Raw genomic sequence first — 24156 nt, forward strand, 5'->3', positions numbered from 1 at the left:
TCCAGCATAGTTAAGAGTGCTGGACCGGGACCTGGGAGACCAGGGTTCGAATCCCCCGTTCGGTCATGAAGCTCACTGGGTGACCTTGGGCCAGTTGCTGCCTCTCAGCCTAACTAACCTTGCAGGGTTGTTGTAGGGGGATTAAACGAGGATTGGGAGAACCATGTGGGGCGCCTTGAGCTCCAAAGGTGGGATGGAAATGCGATGAATAGATAAAAATAAATACATTGATATATCCTTCTCCTCCCCCCCCCCATTGGGGCAGTGGCAGACTGGGACACTATCGCGCCCTGGGAAGAAGGCATGATGTAGAGCCCTTCTACCTCCTTTCCAAATCCAGCACATGTGCTCTGCTCACACAGCCCTAAATCCACCCCCAATTGCGGGAGGGTCATTAGATCAGTCGTAGGACGCCTGCATCGCATGCAGAAGTTCATTCCCTGGTATTTTCAGGTTAGGGTGAGCTGAAACCCAGAAGAGCTGCTGCCAGTCAGTGCAAACAATACTGAGATAGACGGACTGACTCTGCATAAGGCAGATTACTCTGTTTCTAACCTAGGCATGTCTACTGAGTAGGAGGTTCTACTGAGCACAATGAGACTTGCTCCCAGGGCTTTTTAACTGTTCAGGAATTGCAAAAAGGGGCATGCCACATATTCAGATAAATCCTGGAGATGATATATACTGCAGATAGATAGAGCCAGGGGTGACTCAGTTGGTAGAGCGTGAGACTCTTGATCTCGGGGTCGTGGGTTCGAGCCCCACGTTGACTGCTGCAGGGGGTTGGAATAGATGACCCTCAGGGGTACCTTTCAACTCTACAATGCTATGATTAGACAGATAGATAGATGAGGCAGCCACACAGCAAGCTTGCAATTATCGAGGAAATTAAAGCTTAATGATCACTACGGAACCAATGATTACCATTATGAGGATTTTTTGAAAAGAGGGGTTAAGATTAAAGATACAAAAGTTGTGAAGATGACGGCCCACAGTTGGTGATCACAAGGAACTGGGAACTGAAATAAGTTCTGAGAGGTAAGAGAAATTCTGGGCACGGCGCTTGGACCGATACAGCTCGGGTTAAATGAATGAACAACGGAACGATATACCGCTTTTCCTGGAGAAACTAGGTCTGCGCATTTGGATAAAAAATGCTTGAGTCAAGAAATTTGTTTCTGTCTTTCCGCATGGGAAACGTACACCTATCAGCAAACGACAGAAATGAAGATGATGCTCGAACACACTTTGGTTAGAATCCAAAAATCTCTTGGAATCCTTAATTCTCTTGGAATCCTAAATGCACTTGCTAGACTCATCGAGCACTTGGGGCAATTGCACACAGTCATAGAATCATAGAGTTGGAAGAGACCACAAGGGCCATCCAGTCCAACCCCCTGCCAAGCAGGAAACACCATCAAAGCATTCCTGACAGATGGCTGTCAAGCCTCCACTTAAAGACCTCCAAAGAAGGAGATACCACCACACTCCTTGGCAGCAAGTTCCACTGTCGAACAGCTCTTACTGTCAGGAAGTTCTTCCTGATGTTTAGGTGGAATCTTCTTTCTTGTACTGTAGTTTGAATCCATTGCTCCGTGTCCGCTTCTCAGTGCAGGCAGCTGGGCTGGGATTTGCCTAACAAGTCTCGTCAGAGGAAGCCCTGTGCAAGCTCTTCTGCTTCGGCAACGGGGCTTTCCCTCCTGCACCCCCGAAATTGGCTTTGGGGGCAGTGGAACCCTAGAGCAGCCCTTGCGGGGAGGAGAGAAAGGTCCTTCTGCCTGGAAAGCCGAAATGCTTGCGCTGGTGGAACACACTCCTTTATTACAACAGGGAATTCCTCCTGCCTAACTACTGGTGAAAAATCTGGCTTTTCTGCCATGTCCGTCCGAGTCTTTAGAACTGCAACACTCAGCCGTAAATTTCACCGTTCACCAAATTTCTGCTGTAACAGACACCTGCCTCTCCGTACAAACGTATCACACAAGTGCTACTAAAGAGTCTCATTCAGGAAATCCTTAATCGCTTCCAAAAAAAATGTCTGTGATTGAAGCCGGGTGCGGAACCGCAGTTGCAGGCGGTCCAATGTGGCCTCCAGGTCTCTCTTTGTGGCCCTCAAAACTCTCTCCAGGCCACATCTGCCTCACGCCCCAAATGATATTGCCTGGCTGAAATGGGTCCTTGGATTCTGGTAACGCCTCTTGCTGGTCTGGCTGTAGGATGGGGAGAAGGGGAGTGGGGGCATGCATAGAAAATAGCCCACTGCACAAAGGGATATTTCACATCCACTGCCCCGCCCACTTTTGCCTCTGGCCACGCCCACCACTGCCATGCGGCCCCAGGGAGGCTCCTCAGGAGGGAAGGCGGCCCTCGGGATAAACAAGTTTGCTGCAACACCCTTGGCTCTCGCTCATGTGAGGAACGGAACTCTAACTTCAGAGGTGTTGAATTTCTCAGCTTTCAAGTTCCCAAAAATGAGGGGTGCTTAAAAGTCGCAACGTGACTTGGGAATTCAAAAGAAGGGTTTATTTGTGTGTTTGTTTTGTTTTTTACCTTGCATTTTTGTGTTGTGTACGGCCCTGAGATTTACGGATAGAGGGCAGTATGCAAACTAACAGGTAAGGTTAAGATAAAACATGTTGGTTAAATTCATATAATTTAGTTTCGCTTGGTAAGCAAAATGTGTGTAAAATTCCATAGAAATAAACCTGTGGTGGTGGTATTATTATTATTATTATTATTATTATTATTATTATTATTATTATTTATTTATTTATTTATTTATTATTATTATTTTATCGTTTAGCATCTCCTGACATTTTCAGAGGGCAAAATCAAAAGAGTTTGATTTTCCAAAAGCGATTTGCGTGCTTCTTCATTGAACGCGGACTTGCCGAGCTAAATGCGGTCCCATCACAAAAAAGGAATAGCTGATTTGAATTCCTCCCACCCAAAACCATATTTTCAAGACTCCTCACTTTAAAAAAAATGTTTTAAAAAATTCAAGTTTCACCTCCCAAACGATGCGCCCTAACCCAACATGAATATCCTGCCCCAGCTATTTCTGAGACGTCCACAGAAGCGGCAACTTCAAATCCCAAGACAGCCCTGGAAACGGCAGTGAGTGGACCATATCAGAAGAATAGAAAGAGATGAAAGTGTCGTCTTCCTAAGGGTGACCCATAGCCTAAAGGGGCATGCCCCAGTTACAACAGAGGCTGCAAGTCCCTGGTGAAAACCCCTTGTGTAAACGTGGGCCCTGAGCTCCAGCCGGCCAATTTACAAAGCAGTTCTGCAGCCAGACATTTAAGAATAATGTGATGCTCCTCGTTAATTAAGGGACACACTTTCCCATTAGCGGTTTATCGCTACATAATGTTTGCAAGACCTTATAATTCGCCGCAACACCTTTAACTGCACTGCTTCAATTTGTTTCTTTTGAAGGGGGCGGTGCTGGCCACTTTTTAAATTTTTATTTTCCTTCCCTGGGCTTGACCAACTGTTGGGGGAAAGTGGGGTGGGGTGGGGAGGGGAGGAGGAAAGAGCAAGACTTTCTTTTCAAACAAAAAAAAAGATAGGAGCAGATAAATAAAGGAAGGGTGTTCACGCCTGCGAAGAGTCATCTCTCTTTCAGAGTTACGAGAGCAGGAGATTGTCAAATGAGGCTGCCTCTGGAAGCAGAAATATTTGCAACAGAATCGGGCATCATTCATCAACCTCATGCTTAAAAAAAAATCTCACTGAAACGGTATTATAAGAAAAATAAAAAAATTCCTTCAGTAGCACCTTAAAGACCAACTAAGTTTATATTTTGGTATGAGCTTTCGTGTGCATGCACACTTCTTCAGATACTTCTTCAGGTATCTGAAGAAGTGTGCATGCACACGAAAGCTCATACCAAAATATAAACTTAGTTGGTCTTTAAGGTGCTACTGAAGGAATTTTTTTATTTTGCTTCGACTCAGACCAACACGGCTACCTACCTGTAACTGGTATTATAAGAAGGTAGTGATACAGACTGGCTGTGGGGGATGGAGAAGGCTTGCAAAAAAACAGGGACAGGGTGACTTTCTGGAATTATTATATTCATTTTATTATATTTCCATTTCATCAGACTGCAGCGGGGAGACAGACAGACAGACAGACAGAGATGGAAAACCAGGCCTGCTCTATTATTATTATTATTATTATTATTATTATTATTATTATTATTATTATTATTGGCTTGGCTGAGAGATCAATGGCCATCTGGATGCTCCCATCCCTTAAGCTGGCCATTATAAGGACTTTGTAGCTTTAAGTCTGTGTCTGCTTGTTTTCCTCTTCCCTCCTCAGCTGTTTTTCCTTTTGTGCCACATATTTTGCCCTGTGCTGCCTTGTTTTTATTGCTCCTACGTATGCAGCTCTGGGAATCTTTGGACCCGACGGGCTGCGTTAAATTGCTGCCGATATGGAAATTTAATAAATAATATAGGATTTTAAAAAATAATAATGTCATGAAATGTTATTATTGTTACTGTAAGCCAGTTTTAATGGCAATAAAAATCAAAAGCATTTTACTTGAATAGTAATGGTTGATAATGCAATGCATTTTAAATAATTTTTTATTACATAATAAATGAAGATACGGAGTATTTAAAGTCACGGTGCGCCGGCTCACAGCCCCACATGGCAGACCAATAAATGACCCCCAATTGTGCCCTTTAACTGTCTCCAAGGGGGGTCCGTGGGGGGGGGGGGTGCCTGGATTTAATCCACTGAACAGGTTCTCAAACAAAACAATTGTTTTGTAAAGCACTTTGAGGTCTCCTACAACCAAGTGGTGTATAAAGGTTGTGAAACAAATAAAATAATAATATAAATAAAGTCGCCTGGAACCAGGTAATGCTTTCTCTTCTTCCTTGCCCCAAATGTGGAGCCCCCATGTCCAGAGCCAGTTTACTGCTGAATACCAGTTGTTGGGCAGCAACACTGCAAAAAGGTCCTTGCTTTCGTATCCTGCTTGCTGGCTTTCCAGAAGCACCGGGCTGCTCATTGCAGGAGAAAAGATACTGGGGAAGGCAAGCAGCAGTGTTTGAAATTAGCCAGGCGCCAGGCGCATTTTGCACCTGGCGTTCAACCACTTGCAACCAAGTGAAGATGCCTGGGTGGCAGGATGGCGCCTGACATCTCCACCATCTGAGGATTGTTGGGTCTGGACTGTTTTCACACACTAATGCCCCATCCTGTAGAATTATATCCCTTATATGTTATCTGCACAATCAGAATGAATTTCAGGGACCAAATTGCTTTTTGTGTGCAGCCTCACCACTGAGAAAAAGGGGTCGGAATAGGCCAATATATATGCGGACTGTCTCCGGATCAAGCGACTTTTGCTCTTTAAATTCTAGGAGCTCTTAACCTAGCTCAAGGTTGCCATCCAAACTAGCTAGATGTTTAATCAATCCCAGTCAGTCCCATCATTTGAAAAAAGAAGACTTTAGAGCTGTCTTGCCCCAAAATGGCAACCAGGCACCCTGTTTGGACGACAGCAACCTTGGTTCAAGGAGCCATTTGGCGCTAATAATAATAATAATAATAATAATAATAATAATAATAATTTATTATTTATACCCCGCCCATCTAGCTGGGTTTCCCCAGCCACTCTGTGCGGCTTCCGACAGAAAAATAAAACACAATAATCTATTAAACATTAAAAGCCTCCCTGAACAGGGCTGCCTTCAGATGTCTTCTAAAAGTCTGGTAGTTGTTTTCCTCTTTGACATCTGTTGGGAGGGTGTTCCACAGGGCAGGCGCCACCACCGAGAAGGCCCTCTGCCTAGTTCCCTGTAACCTCACTTCTCACAGTGAGGAAACTGCTAGAAGGCCCTCGGTGCTGGACCTCAGTGTCCGGGCAGAATGATGGAGGTGGAGACGCTGCTTCAGGTATACTGGACCGAGGCCATTTAGGGCTTTCAAGGTCAGCACCAACACTTTGAATTGTGCTCGGAAACGTACTGGGAGCCAATGTAGATCTTTCAAGACCGGTGTTATGTGGTCTCAACGGCTGCTCCCAGTCACCACTCTAGCTGCCGCATTCTGGATTAGTTGTAGTTTCCGAGTCACCTTCAAAGGTAGCCCCACGTAGAGCGCATTGCAGTAGTCCAAGCGGGAGATAACCAGAGCATGCACCACTCTGGCGAGACAGTCTGCAGGCAGGTAGGGTCTCAGCCTGTGTACCAGATGGAGCTGGTAGACAGCTGCCCTGGACACAAATTGACCTGTGCCTCCATGGACAGCTGTGAGTCCAAAATGACTCCCAGGCTGCGCACCTGGTCCTTCAGGGGCACAGTTACCCCATTCAGAACCAGGGAGTCCTCCACACCTGCCCGCCTCCTGTCCCCCACAAACAGTACTTCTGTCTTGTCAGGATTCAACCTCAATCTGTTAGCCGCCATTCATCCTCCAGCCGCCTCCAGGCACTCACACAGGACCTTCACTGCCTTCACTGGTTCTGATTTGAAAGAGAGGTAGAGCGGGGTATCACCAGCAGTCCCTACAAGGGGGTGGGGGTGGGATCCAGACTCTCAGCGACAACACTCACTACCCATAGGGATCCTTAAAAGAAATGTTCACCCTGCCCCATTGCGGGTGCCTCCGCTGTACATATTATTTTTTAATGCTGCTTTTAAACCTCTTTTGAATGTTTTTAGACGCCTGTTTTTATCTGTGTGGTTGTTTATTAAAAAAAATCAACAGGAGAATGTTAATGTTTTCTTTTACATTTTTGTAAACTGCTTAGAGAGCAATGGTGCCCCAAGTGGGGGGGCACTGCCCCCTATGGGGCACTGGGAATACCCAAGGGGGCACAAAGAGGCGAAGGGGCGGCAGTGGGAGTGCCGGATATGTAAATGACTAGCGGACTTTGAAAAGCTGGTATCATTGGATCAAGTTAATCAATTTTGTTGAATTAATTGAATTAAGCACTTTTAATTGGATTGTGAATAAATGTGCAATTCATCGTTGCTGTTTTGAATTGCTATTATCTTCTTTAGTGGGTCATGCAAACCACTATTCTGAATGATGCCTTTTACAGAGAAGGGGGGACTGGGGATAAGTTTATGGAACCAAGATGTAGTAACCTGAAAAAGTTTGGGAACTAGTAGCTTAGAGGTATTCTCGAAATCAAGTGGAACATAAATATAGCTGAATAAAACGAATAAATAAATCCTCACTTTAGCATCTTCCCACTTGCCCCGACCCTGAAAACCAGCTCTGCCCCAGTGACATGCAAGGTGAAATGGTTTAAAGGTCCTCTTTGCACCTTGCAACAACCTGCAAACCCAGGGCTTCTGTTTAGGCATGCAAGCCAGGCGCTACAGATGCAGAAATCCGCCACACGCTTTCGATCAAAGCGATGACAGTTAATAAGAACAGCCCCAGACGTCTGAAAATAAATCCAGCATAATCAAATGCTCGACGCCGCACGACTTCTACAACTCAGGCCAAGAATGGAATAGCAACACATCGTTCTTGTGAGTGTCCTCGAGTCCTTCAAAGCTGCCTCATTCAAGCAGAGGCTTTGAACAAAGCTATTATTCCGGGCGGAGGCTGAACCTGGGCGTCACAGCAAACTGCGGTTTGCGCTAACCATACATAGCCTAGTATCTACACAACGGAGGGTCCACAGAGAAACTGTGGTTCAAAGATGCCTGCTTTGGCTTTCGGCGTGTGCAACGAATCACAATAAAGAACAGCCTTTCCCAACATGGTTAGCACTGGATGAAGCTGTTGGGAACTGCAGCCCACAATATCTAGAGCAGGCTTCCTCAAACTCGGCCCTCCAGATGTTTTTGGCCTCCAACTCCCATGATCCCTAGCTAGCAGGACCCAGCGGTCAGGGATGATGGGAATTGTAGTCTCAAAACATCTGGAGGGCCAAGTTTGAGGAAGCCTGATCTAGAGTGTGCCAGTTTGGAGAAGGCTGGTGTAGAATTGCTTTGGTTTTCCATCAGACTCAGGTAAGGAGAGGCTGCTGGATCAGGCCCATGGCCCATCTAGTCCAGCATCCTGTTCTCACAGTGGTGTGGGAAACCAGCAAGCAGGATCCAAGCATAAGAGCCCTCTCCTGTCTCTGCGGTTTCCAGCAAGTGATGTTCAGACGCAATGCTACCTCCAACTGTGGGAGCAGAGCAGAGCCATGTGGCTAGTAGCCATTGACAACCTCCTCCTCCTCCTCCTCCTCAAATTTGTCCCATCCCCTTTTAATACCACCCAGGTTGGTGGCTCTCACTGCCTCCTGTGGCAGGGAGTTCCCCAGTTTGTGCTGCTTGAAGAAGTAGTACTTCCTTTATGTGTCCTGAATCTTCTGATCTTTGGCTGATCCAAAGGGTGGATCACCAATCCAGAAATCATGCCAAACCACGTCGGAGGTTCCTTAGCCGTGGTTTCGTGTACGATGTGGCATTCTTTGCTGCAACGGGAACATACCCTCACCACCGCAGATGAAGCTCAAAGAGTTACGCTTTAGTAATGCAGCTGTTATGTTTAAATCAGTTACAACATCAGTTGTTGTTGTTTTTTGAACACATCAATCAACTAATAAGTTGCCCCAGATTCAACCGGGCATCAATATTCCTTAACAAAAATTAGGTCCCAAGCACCACCTCAAAAGATACATTATCCCTCCTCTCACATACGGGAGGGGATGCCTCTGAGATGATGCTCCTACAAAACATGCAAGCCTCGTGTAAGAAAATGCACTTCCGCTTCATAAATATTGTTTTTACCCATATGCAAATTCAATTGCAAGATCAATTAAACAGACTTAAGACTTGTGTGATTAAATCAATCAAAAACATTTTAAATAAGTTTGCAGCCCTAATTGCCACATCAAATATACAATTAAAAGTGGGGGGGGGGAGGAAAGGGAAAATATGCCACCTAAGTCACTTGTTTTAGAAGTCCAGAAGGAAGCAGTTGACAACAGAATGCTCACAGACTGACAAGGCCAATATTTTTGGTCCTGCGCTCCCTCGAAGGAAATAATCCAGATACTTGAGGGCTGGTGGTTGGTTTTTTGTCCTTTCTTAGTTTCGTCTGAAAACCTGTGTCAGGGGGCTGCTGTCAAGTGCGGACCAATCTGGGGGTCTCCGGCAGGCGGTTTCTCAGAGCTCGCCCCTGAGGACTTCCGACGCTGCTGGCGGCATGGAGGGAGACAGGAAGAAAGGGAAGGAAGAGACAGGAAGCGGCAAAGCACAAGGCAGAACAGAACCGGGTGGGAAGAGATGCAGGGCCAGGTCATAGAATCATAGAGTTGGAAGAGACCACAAGGGCCATCCAAATCCAACCACCTGCCAAGCAGGAAACACCATCAAAGCATTCTTGACATATGCCCGTCAAGCCTCTGCTTAAAGACCTCCAAAGAAGGAGACTCCACCACACTCCTTGGTAGCAAATTCCACTGCCGAACAGCTCTTACTGTCAGAAAGTTCTTCCTAATGTTTAGGTGGAATCTTCTTTCTTGTAGTTTCTTTTTTGTAGGTCAAAACTGACTTTCCGCCCAGAGCAGACACTCAGGGGCAGAGAAGCTGCTGCATGCAGAAGGCATCGGTTTCCATTGCCAAGGGCTGAAAATGTGCCCCGTCTGAAACCCAGGAGAGCTGCTGCCAGCCCGTGCAGGCAATACTGAGCCATAAGGGCCAAAGCTATGAGGGGTGGCTAATACCCCAGAGGACAGGATCACACTTCAAAATGACCTTAACAGATTAGACAACTGGGCCAAAGCAAACAAGATGAATTTTAACAAGGAGAAATGTAAAGTACTACACTTGGGCAAAGAAAATGAAAGGCACAAACACCTTGCTTGAGAGCAGTACATGTGAAAAGGATCTAGGAGTCTTGGTAGACCACAGACTTGACATGAGTCAGCAGTGTGATGCAGCAGCTAAAAAAGCCAATGCAATTCTGGGCTGCATCAATAGGAGTATAGCATCTAGATCTAGGGAAGTAATAGTACCACTGTATTCTGCTCTGGTCAGACCTCCCCTGGAGTACTGTGTCCAGTTCTGGGCACCACAGTTCAAGAAGGATACTGACAAGCTGGAACGTGTCCAGAAGAGGGCAACCAAAATGGTCAAAGGCCTGGAAACGATGCCTTATGAGGAACGGCTTAGGGAGCTGGGTATGTTTAGCCTGGAGAAGAGAAGGTTAAGGGGTGATATGATAGCCATGTTCAAATATATAAAAGGATGTCATATAGAGGAGGGAGAAAGGTTGTTTTCTGCTGCTCCAGAGAAGCGGAGCAATGGATTCAAGCTACAAGAAAGAAGATTCCACCTAAACATTAGGAAGAACTTTCTGACAGTAAGAGCTGTTCGGCAGTGGAATTTGCTACCAAGGAGTGTGGTGGAGTCTCCTTCTTTGGAGGTCTTTAAGCAGAGGCTTGACAGGCATATGTCAAGAATGCTTTGATGGTGTTTCCTGCTCGGCAGGGGGTTGGACTGGATGGCCCTTGTGGTCTCTTCCAACTCTATGATTCTATGATTCGAACGCAGTTAACCCTGTACAAAAGGGTTTTGCTTTTTTCTCTCCTCCTACATGGATAAAAGAAAAAGGACTGCCATCACCGCTGAAGGTGGAAATTGAGCCATGCCTGCATGTTCTGCAAGGGCACTTCCGGGCATGGGGTGAGGTGAGGTCACCTTGAGAGTCATTGTCATAGGATCAGAATTGTCAAGTTGGAAGGGACCACGACAGTCTGCTAGTTCAACCCCCTGCAATGCAGGAATCTTCCGCCCCACGTGGGGCTCGAACCCACAACCTCAGGGTTTCTCATGCTCTACCGACTGAGCTACCCCGGGCGCAGTTGGCCAAGGGGCAAGGCTGCAACCTCCCGGGAACTCCTCCCGAAGAGGGGCTGAGCTGAGCTGAGATGCCACTACCAAACAGTGACAGGAAAGGCTGTCTGGTCAGTGATGGCCCCAGTCCTCTGGCCACCACCATCGCTGTCCACACAGAAGCCATGAGGCTGAATCCTGCCCCAGGCAGAAGTTTTATGCAACTCATACTGCACTTGCAAATGGCAGGTGAGAAGGAGAGCTTGCATACAGGGGTTAGGTTAAAAAAAAAATCTTACCTACCTGGCTGCGTAAGAACAGAAAAAGCGCCGGCTGGATCAGGCCAATAGCCCATTTGGTCCAGCGTCCTGTTCTCACAGTGGCCAACCAGATGCCCATTATGGGAAACCCGCAAGCAGGATCCAAACACAAGAACAACTCTCCCCCTCCTGTGGTTTCCAGCAACTGATATTCAGAAGTGCAGTTGCCTCCAACTGTGGCTAGTAGCCTTCAATAGCCCTGGATTTGGCCGTTTCACACAGAATATTTTTTAGGCTTCCTTATCCTTCCCCCCCCCCCGCCCCCTCCCTACCCCAAATGCAGAAACCCTAAGAATAATGGTAGTCCTTCGCCCCAAAAAATCTAAATAAATCAAGACTCCAACGGAAACAGCATGCATTATGCATTTCAGAGCAAGGGAAGGTTGTGCAGATCTGACAGATTATGAATCAGCAGTTTGCCAATTCTTTCCCCTCCGGGGACCCTGTTCCCTTTGCTTGATCAGCTGATCGGGCCCCCCCCCCCACACCTATCTGCTCAAAAGCTCCTTTTTGCAGAGGATTCTGGGGTATTGTCTAGGGCACGTTCCCAGGCGGCAACCACGCAACCAAGTTCCACCCCTGCTCCCAGCCAAATGGAGAACTCTGCATATATATACACACACACACACACACACACCTTGGAAGTTGAACGGAATCCGTTCCAGAAGTCTGTTCAACTTCCAAAATGTTTGGGAACCAAACTGCGGCATCTGATTGGCTGCAGGAAGCTCCTGCAGCCAATCGGAAGCCCCGTCGGAACGTCCAGCTTCCAAAAATCATTTGATAACCAGAACACTCACTTCCGGGTTTTGATCACTCGGGAGCCGATCTGTTCGGGAGCCAAGGCGTTCAGGATCCAAGGTACGACTGTACCTTCTACAGACTGAAAGAGGGTCCCATGCTCTTCCCGTAACTGTCTGGCAAATACCTTAATGACAGCACGCCAGGGGGTTGACCCACGGCTTCTCCCCCTTTTCTGCTCTTTTACACACATCATGGTTTTGAAACTGAACAGGGGGGTGGGGTTAATAATAATAATAATAATAATAATAATAATAATAATTTATTATTTATACCCCGCCCATCTGGCTGGGTTTCCCCAGCCACTCTGGGCGGCTTCCAACAGAAAAATAAAATACAATAATGGATTAAACATTAAAAGCCTCCCAAGTAAGTTGAGCTTGTACTTACACCACTGGAAAGGTTCTCAGCATACTTTACATGGGGAGAGGAAGTCAGAAAGCCTCCGGGAGGTCTTCGGCATTAGCTACCATTCTGAAACAGATAAGCAAAAGACTGAGGAAAAACATAGGTTGACAAGACACAGGCGGAGAGATGAATACAAAAGTACGTTCGCAATAATTATCTCATACAACTGCAGAGCCAGCTTGTGATGTACATGTCTACCCTATCCTTCCCCCTGCTTTGAAACTCCCTTCTAACCAGGTACAGCCAGAATTTCTCTTCTAAAAGATGGGACATCTTTCCTGACTACAAGTAAATATCTTATGATGTGCCCTTTGCTCTATTCTGCACTCTGACCCTTCAAGGAACGGTTAGAAATCAGCCAGGAGCCAGGCGCGTTTTGCGACTGGAACGGGTACAATTGCGACCACATGGAGATCTCTGGATGCCAGGTGGGCGACTGGGGAAAGCAAAATGTCACTTCGAGAAGGATCTGAAAGGATCTGCTTGAAGCTTGAATTAAATTTATTCTAGATTGTTTTATTTGATGTTTGAATGTAAACCGGGTCCCTTCCAACTCTACATTTCTAGGACTGAAACTCTATTAATGAGATCTGTTCTTTAAAACATAAATTAATATAGAAATGAAAATAACAACAACAACATCCACCACTTAAAAAACAAACAAAACAGCACCTAGACATTCTACTTTGGCAACAGTAACCTAGGTTTAAGGTGTCATTTGGTGAGTAGATTATACCAGTGTTTCCCAACCTTGTGCCTCCAGATGTTTTTGGACTACAACTCCCATCATCCCTAGCTAGCAAGACCAGTGGTCAGGAATGATGGGAATTGTAGTCCGAAAACAGCTGGAGGCACAAGGTTGGGAAACACTGGATTATACACCTGAGCTTCTAACACTGCTTCAAGGTCATAATGGGTTAAAAAAAAACCACAATTAACAAGCGAAATATAAAACTAAGATACCACTTCCTCAGAAAGATGCATTGGTATAGGAAACTCAAGCCAACAATGAGATGCTGTGGCAATCAAAGCCAATACAGTGGCACCTTGGTTGTCAAACTTAATCTGTTCTGGCAGTCCGTTCGACTCCCAGAACTGTTTGAAAACCAAGGGGCAACTTCCAATTGGCTGCAGGAGCTTCTTGCACTCAATCGGAAGCCACAGAAGCAGCGTCGGACGTGCAGCTTCCAAAGAACATTCAGAAACCAGAACACTCATTTCTGGGTTTTTTGGCGTCCAGGAGCCAAAACATACAGGTACCAAGGCGTTCGAGAACCAAGGTACGATGGTACGTTGTTGCGTATTGAGAGTTTTGCACACTACAGATATGGGCAGACGAGGAAGGATTGGGGGGAAGCTACATGGAACGATAAAATACAAGGGGCAAAAACCAGAAGGGAAGGGTGGAGGAATCGAACTCAACAAGCTTAAAGGGAAGAAGGTTATGAAAGGCCCTTTTGACAGCTCTCGGTTTTAGTTTGGGGTTTAAAGAATGGCACAGAGATCAGCAGGGAACAGCAGCTGATCTGATCCCCTGAAAAGCTAACACAGAATGTATTTAAGATTCATGTTAAATATTTGTCAAAAGCTCCTAACCTTTGGGGAAATTCAACAGCGAGAAAACAAGACTCGGGAATCACCTTTCCTGGAATGGTACAAAAAAGAAGAAGCCAGCTAATGACTTTCCAGGATAGCTTCCCTTTCAGCTAGATATGGACCAGCCTATCCATTTCAAGTTCTCCCAGTTTTCCCATGTTAAGTTCAGTTTGTTACATTTAAGTTTGCAATTAAATGAAATCACCATGGGAAACCATCACCGTTGCAGTTCTCCCGGCACAGGCATCCTGTATACAATTTTGCTCAATGGACACTTTTCTTTTGCAAGTAATGGTCCTTCAAAGTAATGTATTTTGGGTACATTCCCACCAATATGTGCTTATTTTTCCATCCTTGGGATCTCTGTCATTTTCCTTTCCCCTAGGAACAACGATGCATCTTTCTTGTGGGGGGTTTGTCTGAGATCAGGTAGCCTGTAGGAAGCAGTGGTGGCTACCAACGGAGGAGAGGGTACTAGCAATTATGGCTACGCTATACCTCCACAGTTGGAGGCAGCAAAGTTTCTGAACACCAGTTGCTGCAAACTGCAGGAGGGAAGAGTGCTGTTCTTGTGCTCGTATCCTCCTAGTGGATGACCACTGTGAGAACAGGATGCAGGACTAGATAGGCCATTGGCCTGATCCAGCAGACTCTTCTTACATCAGTATGGAGATGCCGGAAATTGAACCTGGGATCTTCTGCTTGCAAGGCAGACACCCACCCAAACGCTGGCCTTTCCCCATTCAAGGGATGTGGCTTTGAACAGTGATGGAGCCACACTCTTGCCTGGATGGAGGAAGGAATGTGATGTGCGTCCACACCAAAATCTGCCAGGCGCAAGGTGCACTTTGCACCTGGCTACGGGCCACTCGCGACCAAGTGAAGATGCTCGGGCACTAGGGTGGTGCCTGAGGTCTCCACCATCTGGTGGCACATGCTTGGGGAACCTTTGGATCTGGACTGTTTTCACACACTAGCACCACATCCTATAGAATTCTCTCCGTGATATTTCATCTGCACAATCAGAATGAATTTCAGCACCCCAAAAGATCGTATTGAAAGATACAACCATCGAGCTGTTTTGGTGACTGTAACCCTGGCATAAGGAGCCATTTGGCACCTAGATTATACATCTGAGTTTCTAACACGGCTACCAACTGTTGTTCAGTTGTCTTAGTTGTGTACAACTTTTCGTGACCCCATGAACCAGAGAATGCCTTGGAAACTTACTTTCTTCCCAAAGCTTCTCCTTTTTTATGCCCAATGAGTTTTCTTGGCAATATACTGGAGTGGTTTGCCAGTTCCTTCTCCAGGTAGATGACATTTAGTCTAAACTCTCGGCTATGACCTGTCCATCTTCCACAGTCCAAGAAGGATACTGACAAGCTGGAACGTGTCCAGAGGAGGGCAACCAAAATGGTCAAAGGCCTGGAAACGATGCCTTATGAGGAACGGCTTAGGGAGCTGGGTATGTTTAGCCTGGAGAAGAGAAGGTTAAGGGGTGATATGATAGCCATGTTCAAATATATAAAAGGATGTCATATAGAGGAGGGAGAAAGGTTGTTTTCTGCTGCTCCAGAGAAGCGGACACGGAGCAATGGATTCAAGCTACAAGAAAGAAGATTCCACCTAAACATTAGGAAGAACTTCCTGGCAGTAAGAGCTGTTCGGCAGTGGAATTTGCTACCAAGGAGTCTCTGTCTTTGGAGGTCTTTAAGCAGAGGCTTGAGAGGCATATGTCAAGAATGCTTTGATGGTGTTTCCTGCTTGGCAGGGGGTTGGACTGGATGGCCCTTGTGGTCTCTTCCAACTCTATGATTCTATGTTTCTAAGATCTTGAGTGGCCCTGCACAGTATAGCTCACAGCTTCTTGGAGTTATTCAAGCCCCTTCGCCACGACAAGGCAGTGATCCATGAAGGGGCTACCAACTGTTTTAAAAAAAAAAGAGGTAAAGGACCCCTGACAGTTAATTCCAGTCGTGAACGACTCTGGGGTTGCGGCACTCATCTTGCTTTACTGGCTGAGGGAGCCAACATTTGTCCACAGACAGTTTTTCCGGGTCATGTGGCCAGCATGAGTAAGCCGCTTCTGGCGATATCAGAGCAGCGCACGCTGTTTACCTTCCCGCCGGAGCGGTATCTATTAATCTGCTTGCACTTTGACGTGCTTTCGAACTGCTAGGTGGGCAGGAGCAGGGACCGAGCAACGGGAGCTCACCCCGTCGCGAGGATTCGAACCGCCAACCTTCTGATCTGAAAGCCCTCGGCTCAGTGGTTTAGACCACAGCGCCACCTGCGTCCCAGCTACCAACTACACGGGCTCCCCAAAAGATGTCAATGAGGGGAAGTGGTCCTCCGGCTCAAAACAGTTCCCCACCCCTTATGCTGAAAGAACATTCATTCACACCACCTGATTTTTAGTAAAGTTCCAGGCCTTCGCCCTCCAGCTTCCTATCAGGGACCCAGGTCTCCCTTGCTAGCATTACCCAGCCAGAGCAATCGGTGTCATTAATCTCTATAACTAATGCAGACGTTAAAGCTGACAAACCTTTGTCCTGTCTGCATTATTCATTAATGAAATTAACTTGTTAAGGGGATGGAGAGAAGGAGGGGGAGGAGGGGGAGGGAAGGGAGCATCAGAGGCCAAAAAAATAAAATAAAAAATAAGGGGAGTTCTTCCATCTTTGGTGCAGTCAACTCAAAGGCAGGAGGGAGGGGCGGAGAAATTACATATTAGTATGAAAATCGTGGCAGCAACTGTGGAACAGAACGAACAATCCAATCCCCAGCTTAAAAGCCCCACTAAAAGGCAGCTCAAATTTACAATGGATGAGCCTCCGTGGCAATCTGTTTTTCCGATATTAAAAATCTCATTTTCTCAGTGCCAAGGACAAGTGGATGCGTGAGGCACTGGAGTATCAACTCGGCATTTGTCTCATTTGACATTAAATCATTCTCATTTTCAGCTCGGATTTTCTAATATCTCCTTGGGAGCCACTTCAGTTTTCTTCAGCTCTCTCTCTCTGGTTGCAATTAAGATGTTTGAGTACAGTCTGCCCTACCATCGCCACCCTCCTCCGTCAGCAACGCCAGCTCCCTTTAAGGAAGGGCTACGTGCTTTTGAAGCAGCTTCACAGCAGGCAATAAAACCAACAGGTGCAATCTAGCGTCACCTGTTGAATTTCTGCCTGTCGGGCAGAAGCAAACTTGCCCTGATCCCAAACAGCTGGAAGTAGCAAGGGTGAAGAGGTTCAGGCTGATTACAATCAGAAAGGCGATTTAATTAAATAATAATAATTGGATGGATCACTTTTAATTGTTACTTTTCTCCAAAGCACTCCTGCAGGGGCCAGGCTGTGGGTGCAGCTAAATCCAGGCCTGGAGTGAGTCTTCTTCAGCTCAAGATCCCAGAATTGTATGCTCTTGGAGGAAAGAGACCTGTGCTATTGTATCCTGGAAAGTGTGGTGTACTTTGGTGGTGCTATTTAAATAAGTGTGTGTGTGTGTGTGTGTGTGTGTGTGCGTGTGTGACATGGTGACCCTTCTGCGACGGCCCTCAGTGACCGCCCCACCATCTTCCTGTTTGTAGCTGCTCAAGATTGCATCACCAAATAGATCTAGCAAAGAGCTTTTATAGCACGGCACTATGAAATTGCTTCCAAACGTTCTCCAACTTTTCCTTCTTTTTCTTGCCACCTTTTGGCAAGCTGTGGCGATTGCATCAAGGGCAGCGCTGATCCAATGAAGGGAATCACACAAGTGTACAGGATCACAGAATCACAGAGCTGCAGAGTTGAAAGGGACCCCCAAGGGTCATCTAGTCCAACCCCCTGCAATGCAGGAGTCTTCCGCCCAACACAGGGTCGAACCCACAACCCTGAGATTAAAAGTCTCATGCTCTTCCGAATGAGCTATCCTGTATGATGAACACCCAGTTCAACAACCTGCTACGGTATATGTCATTTTCATTTTTTAAAAGAAAGAAAGAAAGAGCAAGCAATAAAAGTTTGTAGCTCAACACTACAAGGAAACTGGCAGGTAGTGGCAGCTGAGAAGCTAGAGGACAGGCTAAGAAGCCAAATTTCCAGGGCACAAAGAGAAGAGGGCATCTGTAGAATTATTTGCCCCACCCTTGGGAGCAGGCAAAACAGAATTTCACAAAAATATTGCAAATTTCTCACTATTAGAATCAGTTGTTATTGTTGTTTACAGTTTGGAAACAACACAAACGGCATGTTTAACCGACCTGTATATATATGCCAATATGTCTATAAAATCGATTAAATAAATACATCTTGTGCGCTTTACAAATTGAAACAAAATAAGCAAATTGCAATAGTTTTGCATCAATGTATAAATAGAACAGAATGTATTTATTTCGTCCATTTTTACCCTGTTGGCATTCATGTATGAACCAGTTGATCATGCCTTCTTGGCAGCCCATAAATAACCACCACCACCACTAAATGCCACACCAGTGCAAAATCAGTATAAAACCAGCACAAGATCAATAAAAATAGCACTAAAACCCAGCATGTGGTGGCAAGGGAAAACTATAGTTTGAAGAACTAATTTCATAGAATCATAGAGTTGGAAGAGACCACAAGGGTCATCCAGTCCAACCCCCTGCCAAACAGGAAACACCATCAAAGCATTCTTGACATATGCCTGTCAAGCCTCTGCTTAAAGACCTCCAAAGAAGGAGACTCCACCACACTCCTTGGTAGCAAATTCCACTGCCGAACAGCTCTTACTGTCAGGAAGTTCTTCCTAATGTTTAGGTGGAATCTTCTTTCTTGAAGTTTGAATCCATTGCTCCGTGTCCGCTTCTCTGGAGCAGCAGAAAAACAATCTTTCTCCTTCCTCCATATGACATCCTTTCATATATTTGAACATGGCTATCATATCACCCCTTAACTTTCCCTTCTCCAGGCTAAACATACCCAGCTCCCTAAGCCGTTCCTCATAAGGCATCGTTTCCAGGCCTTTGACCATTTTGGTTGCCCTCTTCTGGACACGTTCCAGCTTGTCAGTATCCTTCTTGAACTGTGGTGCAGTTAATTAAATTAGTTTGAAATTTAATTTTAATTTAATTTAAATTTTAAATTTAAAAGGTTTGGGAGAGCATAGAATCATAGAACTGTAGCGTTGAAAGGGACCTGGGGATCATCTCGTCCCAACTCCATGCAATGCAAGAATATCGAACCTGCAACCTTGGCGTTACCAACAGAGCTCTTCAGGCACTGAAAGGGCAAATACATCTGGAGAGACCATTCACAGAGTTGGGTGCCACCATTTCCCAAAAAGACCTTGATACCTTAAGGCCAAGGGCCCATCCAATCCAGCATCCTGTTCTCTCAGTAGCCACCCGGATGCCTGCGGGAAACTAGCAAGCAGGATCCGAGCGCAAGAGCAGCTCTCTCCTTTTGGGGATTCCAGCAACAGGCATTCAGAAGCATCGCTGCCCCCAAATGTCAAAGCAGAGAACAGCTTCCTTGGCTAGTGGCCATCGATAGCCCTCTCCTCCCTCCCTGAGTCTGTCTAATCCGCTTTTAAAGCCCTCTAAGTTGGTGGCCCTCACTGCCTCCTGTGGCAGGGAGTTCCACAGTTTAACTATGCGCTGCGTGAAGAAGGGCTTTCGTTTATGAAGCTCCTGACAAAATATACAAACATACAATATAATATTTATCCACAAGCATGCATGCATAGGAAGATGCCCTATATAAATCAGAGATCAGTGCACGTAGCTTACTCCGCAGGGTCTGCTCTGGTGGGAAGCAGCTCTCCGTGATCAAAGGAGATCCTGCCATCTGAGATCCTTTTACCTGGAGATGTGCAGGGCAAACCTGGACCGCTGGCAAGCACAGCGCAGGCCTTGCCACTCAGCCATGCCCCTCCCGCATCAAGGGCCACTGTCCAAAACAGCAGAGCCAGGGGAAAGTGATCCCTTAAGTGGTTAGCGATGCTTTTTTTATAGGAGGCAGCAGGAAAGCAAAAGATGCAATTAGGAATGCTAAATGTCTAAACTGGCTTCTGACAACCTGGTGCCCCCCCCCCGAAGCTTCGGGCTACAACTCCCATCAGCCAGCAGTGGTCCAAAGCATCTAGAGGGGCACCAGGTTGGCGCTGGAAAGCAAGGCATCCTCTGTGGCTTCTGCAGATTGCCTTCCTCGCCTCGTGTGTTTCAGATCTGCAAGCGATCCTAAACCTGACACGCACCCAAGAGACGCTCCGCTCCGCTCCTTTGGATATCGCGCAACAGGGGCGGCTTTTCCTGCCTCCTGAATGGAAAATCCAGCGCTCCCGCCGACCCCTGCCCCTTAAGCGAGCTGCTAAAATCCCTGTCCTTAAGTAGGATTGTGATAGTTACAGGTAGGTAGCCGTGTTGGTCTGAGTCAAAGCAAAATTAAAAAATTCCTTCAGTAGCACCTTAAAGACCAACTAAGTTTTTATTTTGGTATGAGCTTTCGTGTGCATGCACACTTCTGTCACTTTAAAAGCACAAAACAACCAGGCTTGAACTCACGGACAAGCTGGGGTAGACCGATGACACCTTCCTGTGTTGGACTAGGACTCTGGCAAGACCTGGGTTCAAATCCTCACTTGGCCATGAAGCTCGCTGGGCGACATTAGGCAGCCCCTAGCTTAGACCCACTGAGCGCTGTTAAACACAGAGTCTCTTTTCGGTTGGACCAGGTAGGACTCTAGGGGCTGCCTAATGTCACCCAGCGAGATTCATGGCCAAGTGAGGATTTGAACCCAGGTCTTGCCAGAGTTCTAGTCCAACAGAGGAAGATGCTATCGGTCTACCTGCACTGACACGTGGAGGGGCTTCTCCTGGGCTCCAGAAAGGGGGCCCTCCCGGCCCTATCTGGGATTTTCTGCATGCAAGATAGATGCTCTACCATTTTTCTTCCTGATAAAACAGTTTTGCATGCCACCTTGCCATGCCCCAAACCAGTGACGTGCAGCGTTTTCCCAGCATGGATACTTGCCACATCAGAAAAAAACCTCAGCAGACAGAGGTCCATCCCTACGAGAGGCAGAAATCAGATAAAAACGAAACAGGAAAAAAGCCTTTGTTTCCCTACCCCCTTGCCCCCCCACCCCGAGATAAAACTCCCCTTTGCACCCAAAACGCATCCTTAAACCTCCCTCCGAATGGCGCTGCAAGAAGGCATTATTATTATGACAGGGGCCAGCTAATAAAAGAGAGGGGGGGGCGGAAACCCTCCAAAGATGGCAGAAGACTTCGAAATGCATAATTTAACAAGAGGACAGCCAGCCCAGATTCATAAAAAGCGAAGGTCACGGCTGACAAATCTGCTGAAATCCGGTTTTATTATACGACCAAATCGTTAGCTTAGACAAGACTGAAACGGCAGACATACGTTATCAGGGTCTTCGGGAAGAAAGCATTTGATTTGGTGCCGCTCAGGCTGATTTACAAAGTCATAAAGTGTCGCACGGAGGAGATTGTGTGGCAGGGGGGTGGGGTGCAGAGGCATAAATGGATTAAACAACATTGGCGGAGGGAGGAGCAGGAGGAAAGCTTTGGGGAGCGGAAACTGGTTTGAACACAGCCAGGATTGGGGGGGGCGGCGGAAGAGAGAGAATAAAAAGGTCAGCCTGTCATTTGTTTACCTTGTTATAGTATGGAGGACCTCGAGGACTATATATATATGTGTGTGTAGTTTGTTTGTAGCTGGCCGTAATGGAGCGTGCAAAGTCCTAGGATCAGGCGGAGGAAGGAAGCCGTTCAAATGAAAGAATGCTGTAAACTTAGAAACAATGTTTTCCGCTGCCCCCCCCCCCCCGGAAAGCCAGGAAGCCCCCGCTTATGGAATTTGAAACAGGAGAGCATTCTAGTCCATGGAGGCAGGGAGAGGCAGCTCTCAGGGCGGACCTCCCCAACCTGGTGCCTTTTGGGTGCTTTGAACTACAACTCCCACCATCCCCAGCCCTAAGGGCTGATGGGAGTTGTAGTCCCAAACGTCTGGAGCAGGCACTCCCAAACTTCAGCCCTCCAGATGTTTTGGACTACAATTCCCATCTTCCCCGACCACTGGTCCTGTTAGCTAGGGATCATGGGAGTTGTAGGCCAAAACATCTGGAGGGCCGCAGTTTGGGGATGCCTGATCTGGAGGGTGGGATGTGTTAAGACTGGGATGGGTAGGTGTGGATGCACCAACAACTTTAGCTTTTACTTTTGTATCAGTTTTAATTTTCGTATCGCACAGCAAGTCTTTTCACTTTAAAAAAAAGAGACAAGTGTTAAGTCCAATAAATAAACAAAGTCTCTCAAAATAATTGAAGCATGGATAGCCTGTGGCAGATCCATCAGCAGGGCATTCCAAAGTTGTGAGACAAAAACACACACACGCACACACACAGCGACCATAGTAAGTCGGTTTTGATCCATTGGCAGTTGTAAATTTATGCATTCCAATCCAAACCTAGGCTTGCTACCAGTCACATTCAAATATAACACTAAACCATGGTTTGCTGTTGCACGGTTGAGCTGCAAGAAGCGTCAATCTCATACACCTCCCACCTCTCCTCTCCTTTTCCTGTACAACCCAGGAGACTTTTGTCCAAGTTCAGTTTCACTTTTAAAGAATGTTGCATTCAAAGCAGGGACCCTGGTTTAAAGCAAAATGGACAAAACAAAACAAAAATGGTTCGTTTAATAGCCAAGCTTCATATCCCATGGCATGAAAGATTCCACATGCTCCTTGAAAAACGGGGGAACCTAACGGCAGTGGTTTTCAACCCATGTGCTGCGGCAGCCTGGGGTGCCCTGAATGATGGTCAGGGGTGCAGTGGGCAACCCTGGCCTCTGTCCCTCTTTCCTTCGCTCCCTCTTCTGATGAACCTCTCACATCTCTGCCTCTCAAAGGCTTGCACAGCTGTTTGTTGCAGCAGCCCTGGCTACAAGCTCCACAGGTGAAGGGTGCCTCTGGGGCTGGCCAGGGGGTGCTGGGTGCCAGGAACAGAGGCAGCCTCAGAGTAAGCAGGCAAGCAAGCGGGCGAGGGAGCCCAGCCAGCCAGTCCACCAGCCCTTGGTGCTGGGAATGGACAGACAAGTCCCAGGCCTCTGTGGGGCAGTGTGACGAGGCATCTCTCTTTGGGGGGGGGGGAGCAACTCAGAGACCAGGGGTGGCAACAGCGGCTTCCTGGAGGACTCCCAAGGAGAGGGGAGAGGAGAGGAGAGGAGGCTAAGGGAACACTCCACAAGGGAGGGTGTTCGAAAAAGGCTGAAAGGCTGCCAGCTCGGCAGGCAAGGGGTGATATAACTGGGCTCCTGAGCCCCACAGGGGTGCCGCAGAAAGAATGTTGTTGGTCAAGGGAGCTGTGGACCCAAAACGGTTGAAAACCTCGGCCTTACGGATTTACTGAGAAAACAACACAGAATCTAACATTAAGAAATATAACGGGCCCTATTGATTGCAAGGAGCCTTCGTTACGCATTTCGGGGAAAGGAATTGCAAAACTTTGCATGCGTGTTCTGTGCATAAGAAAAGCCATGTGCATGAGTTAAATGTGCATTTAAAAAACATACAAGTTGCAAGGATTTGGGAAGCAGAAAGCAAAGGGGGGGGAGAAACACGATGGAGCAGGTTGCCTGTTGGGTTTGACCACGCAGGCCGACATTCCTGCTCAGAAGCAGCTCAGAGGGGGTCAACGTTCAGCATAACGTTCACGCAGCGCATAGTCAAACTATGGAACTCCCTGCCACAGGAGGCAGTGATGGCCACCAACTTGGATGGCTTTAAAAGAAGGCTGGACAAATTCAGGGAGGAGGAGAGGGCTATCAATGGCTACTAGTCACAATGGCTATACTCTCCCTCCTCGGTTGGAGGCTGCAGGGCTTCTGAATAGGTATCAGTTGATGGAAACCAGAGGAGGCGAGAGTGCTCTTGTGTTCGAATCCTGCTTGCGGGTTTGCCACAGGCATCTACCTCACTGCAGGAGGCAGGGGAGAGCTGAACCGGCTGAGTTAACAGGGGCTGCAGGAACTGAGAGAAGCATTGGCTGGATTCACGGTTTTTCCCACATTGTGATTTTTGCAGACACGCGCATGATGATTCGCAATATATTGCCAGGTCAAAAATTATGAAACTGATATAGCAATACGGATTTCAAACCGGTTTAGGGTGATATGTTGATATATCTTTAAAAGCCGACAAAGGTCCCTATAGTTAAAGCTATGGTTT

At 46.9% G+C, this 24156-nt stretch overlaps 1 protein-coding gene across 11 annotated transcripts in view; it reads right to left on the reverse strand.

Annotated features, from left to right (window-relative positions):
- Positions 1–24156, reverse strand: part of HMBOX1 (homeobox containing 1) — a 113817-nt gene that overhangs the window by 48630 nt on the left and 41031 nt on the right. For all 11 annotated transcript variants that reach the window (XM_088666946.1, XM_088666943.1, XM_088666950.1 and 8 more), the window contains one exon: positions 12326–12409. In XM_088666946.1, the coding sequence (XP_088523072.1) occupies positions 12326–12348 (23 nt within the window). In that variant the 5' untranslated portion in view covers positions 12349–12409. The remainder of the gene's footprint in view (positions 1–12325; positions 12410–24156) is intronic.

Source organism: Zootoca vivipara, chromosome 3 (assembly GCF_965207765.1).
Source record: "Zootoca vivipara chromosome 3, rZooViv2.hap1.1, whole genome shotgun sequence".
Taxonomy (NCBI): domain Eukaryota; kingdom Metazoa; phylum Chordata; class Lepidosauria; order Squamata; family Lacertidae; genus Zootoca; species Zootoca vivipara.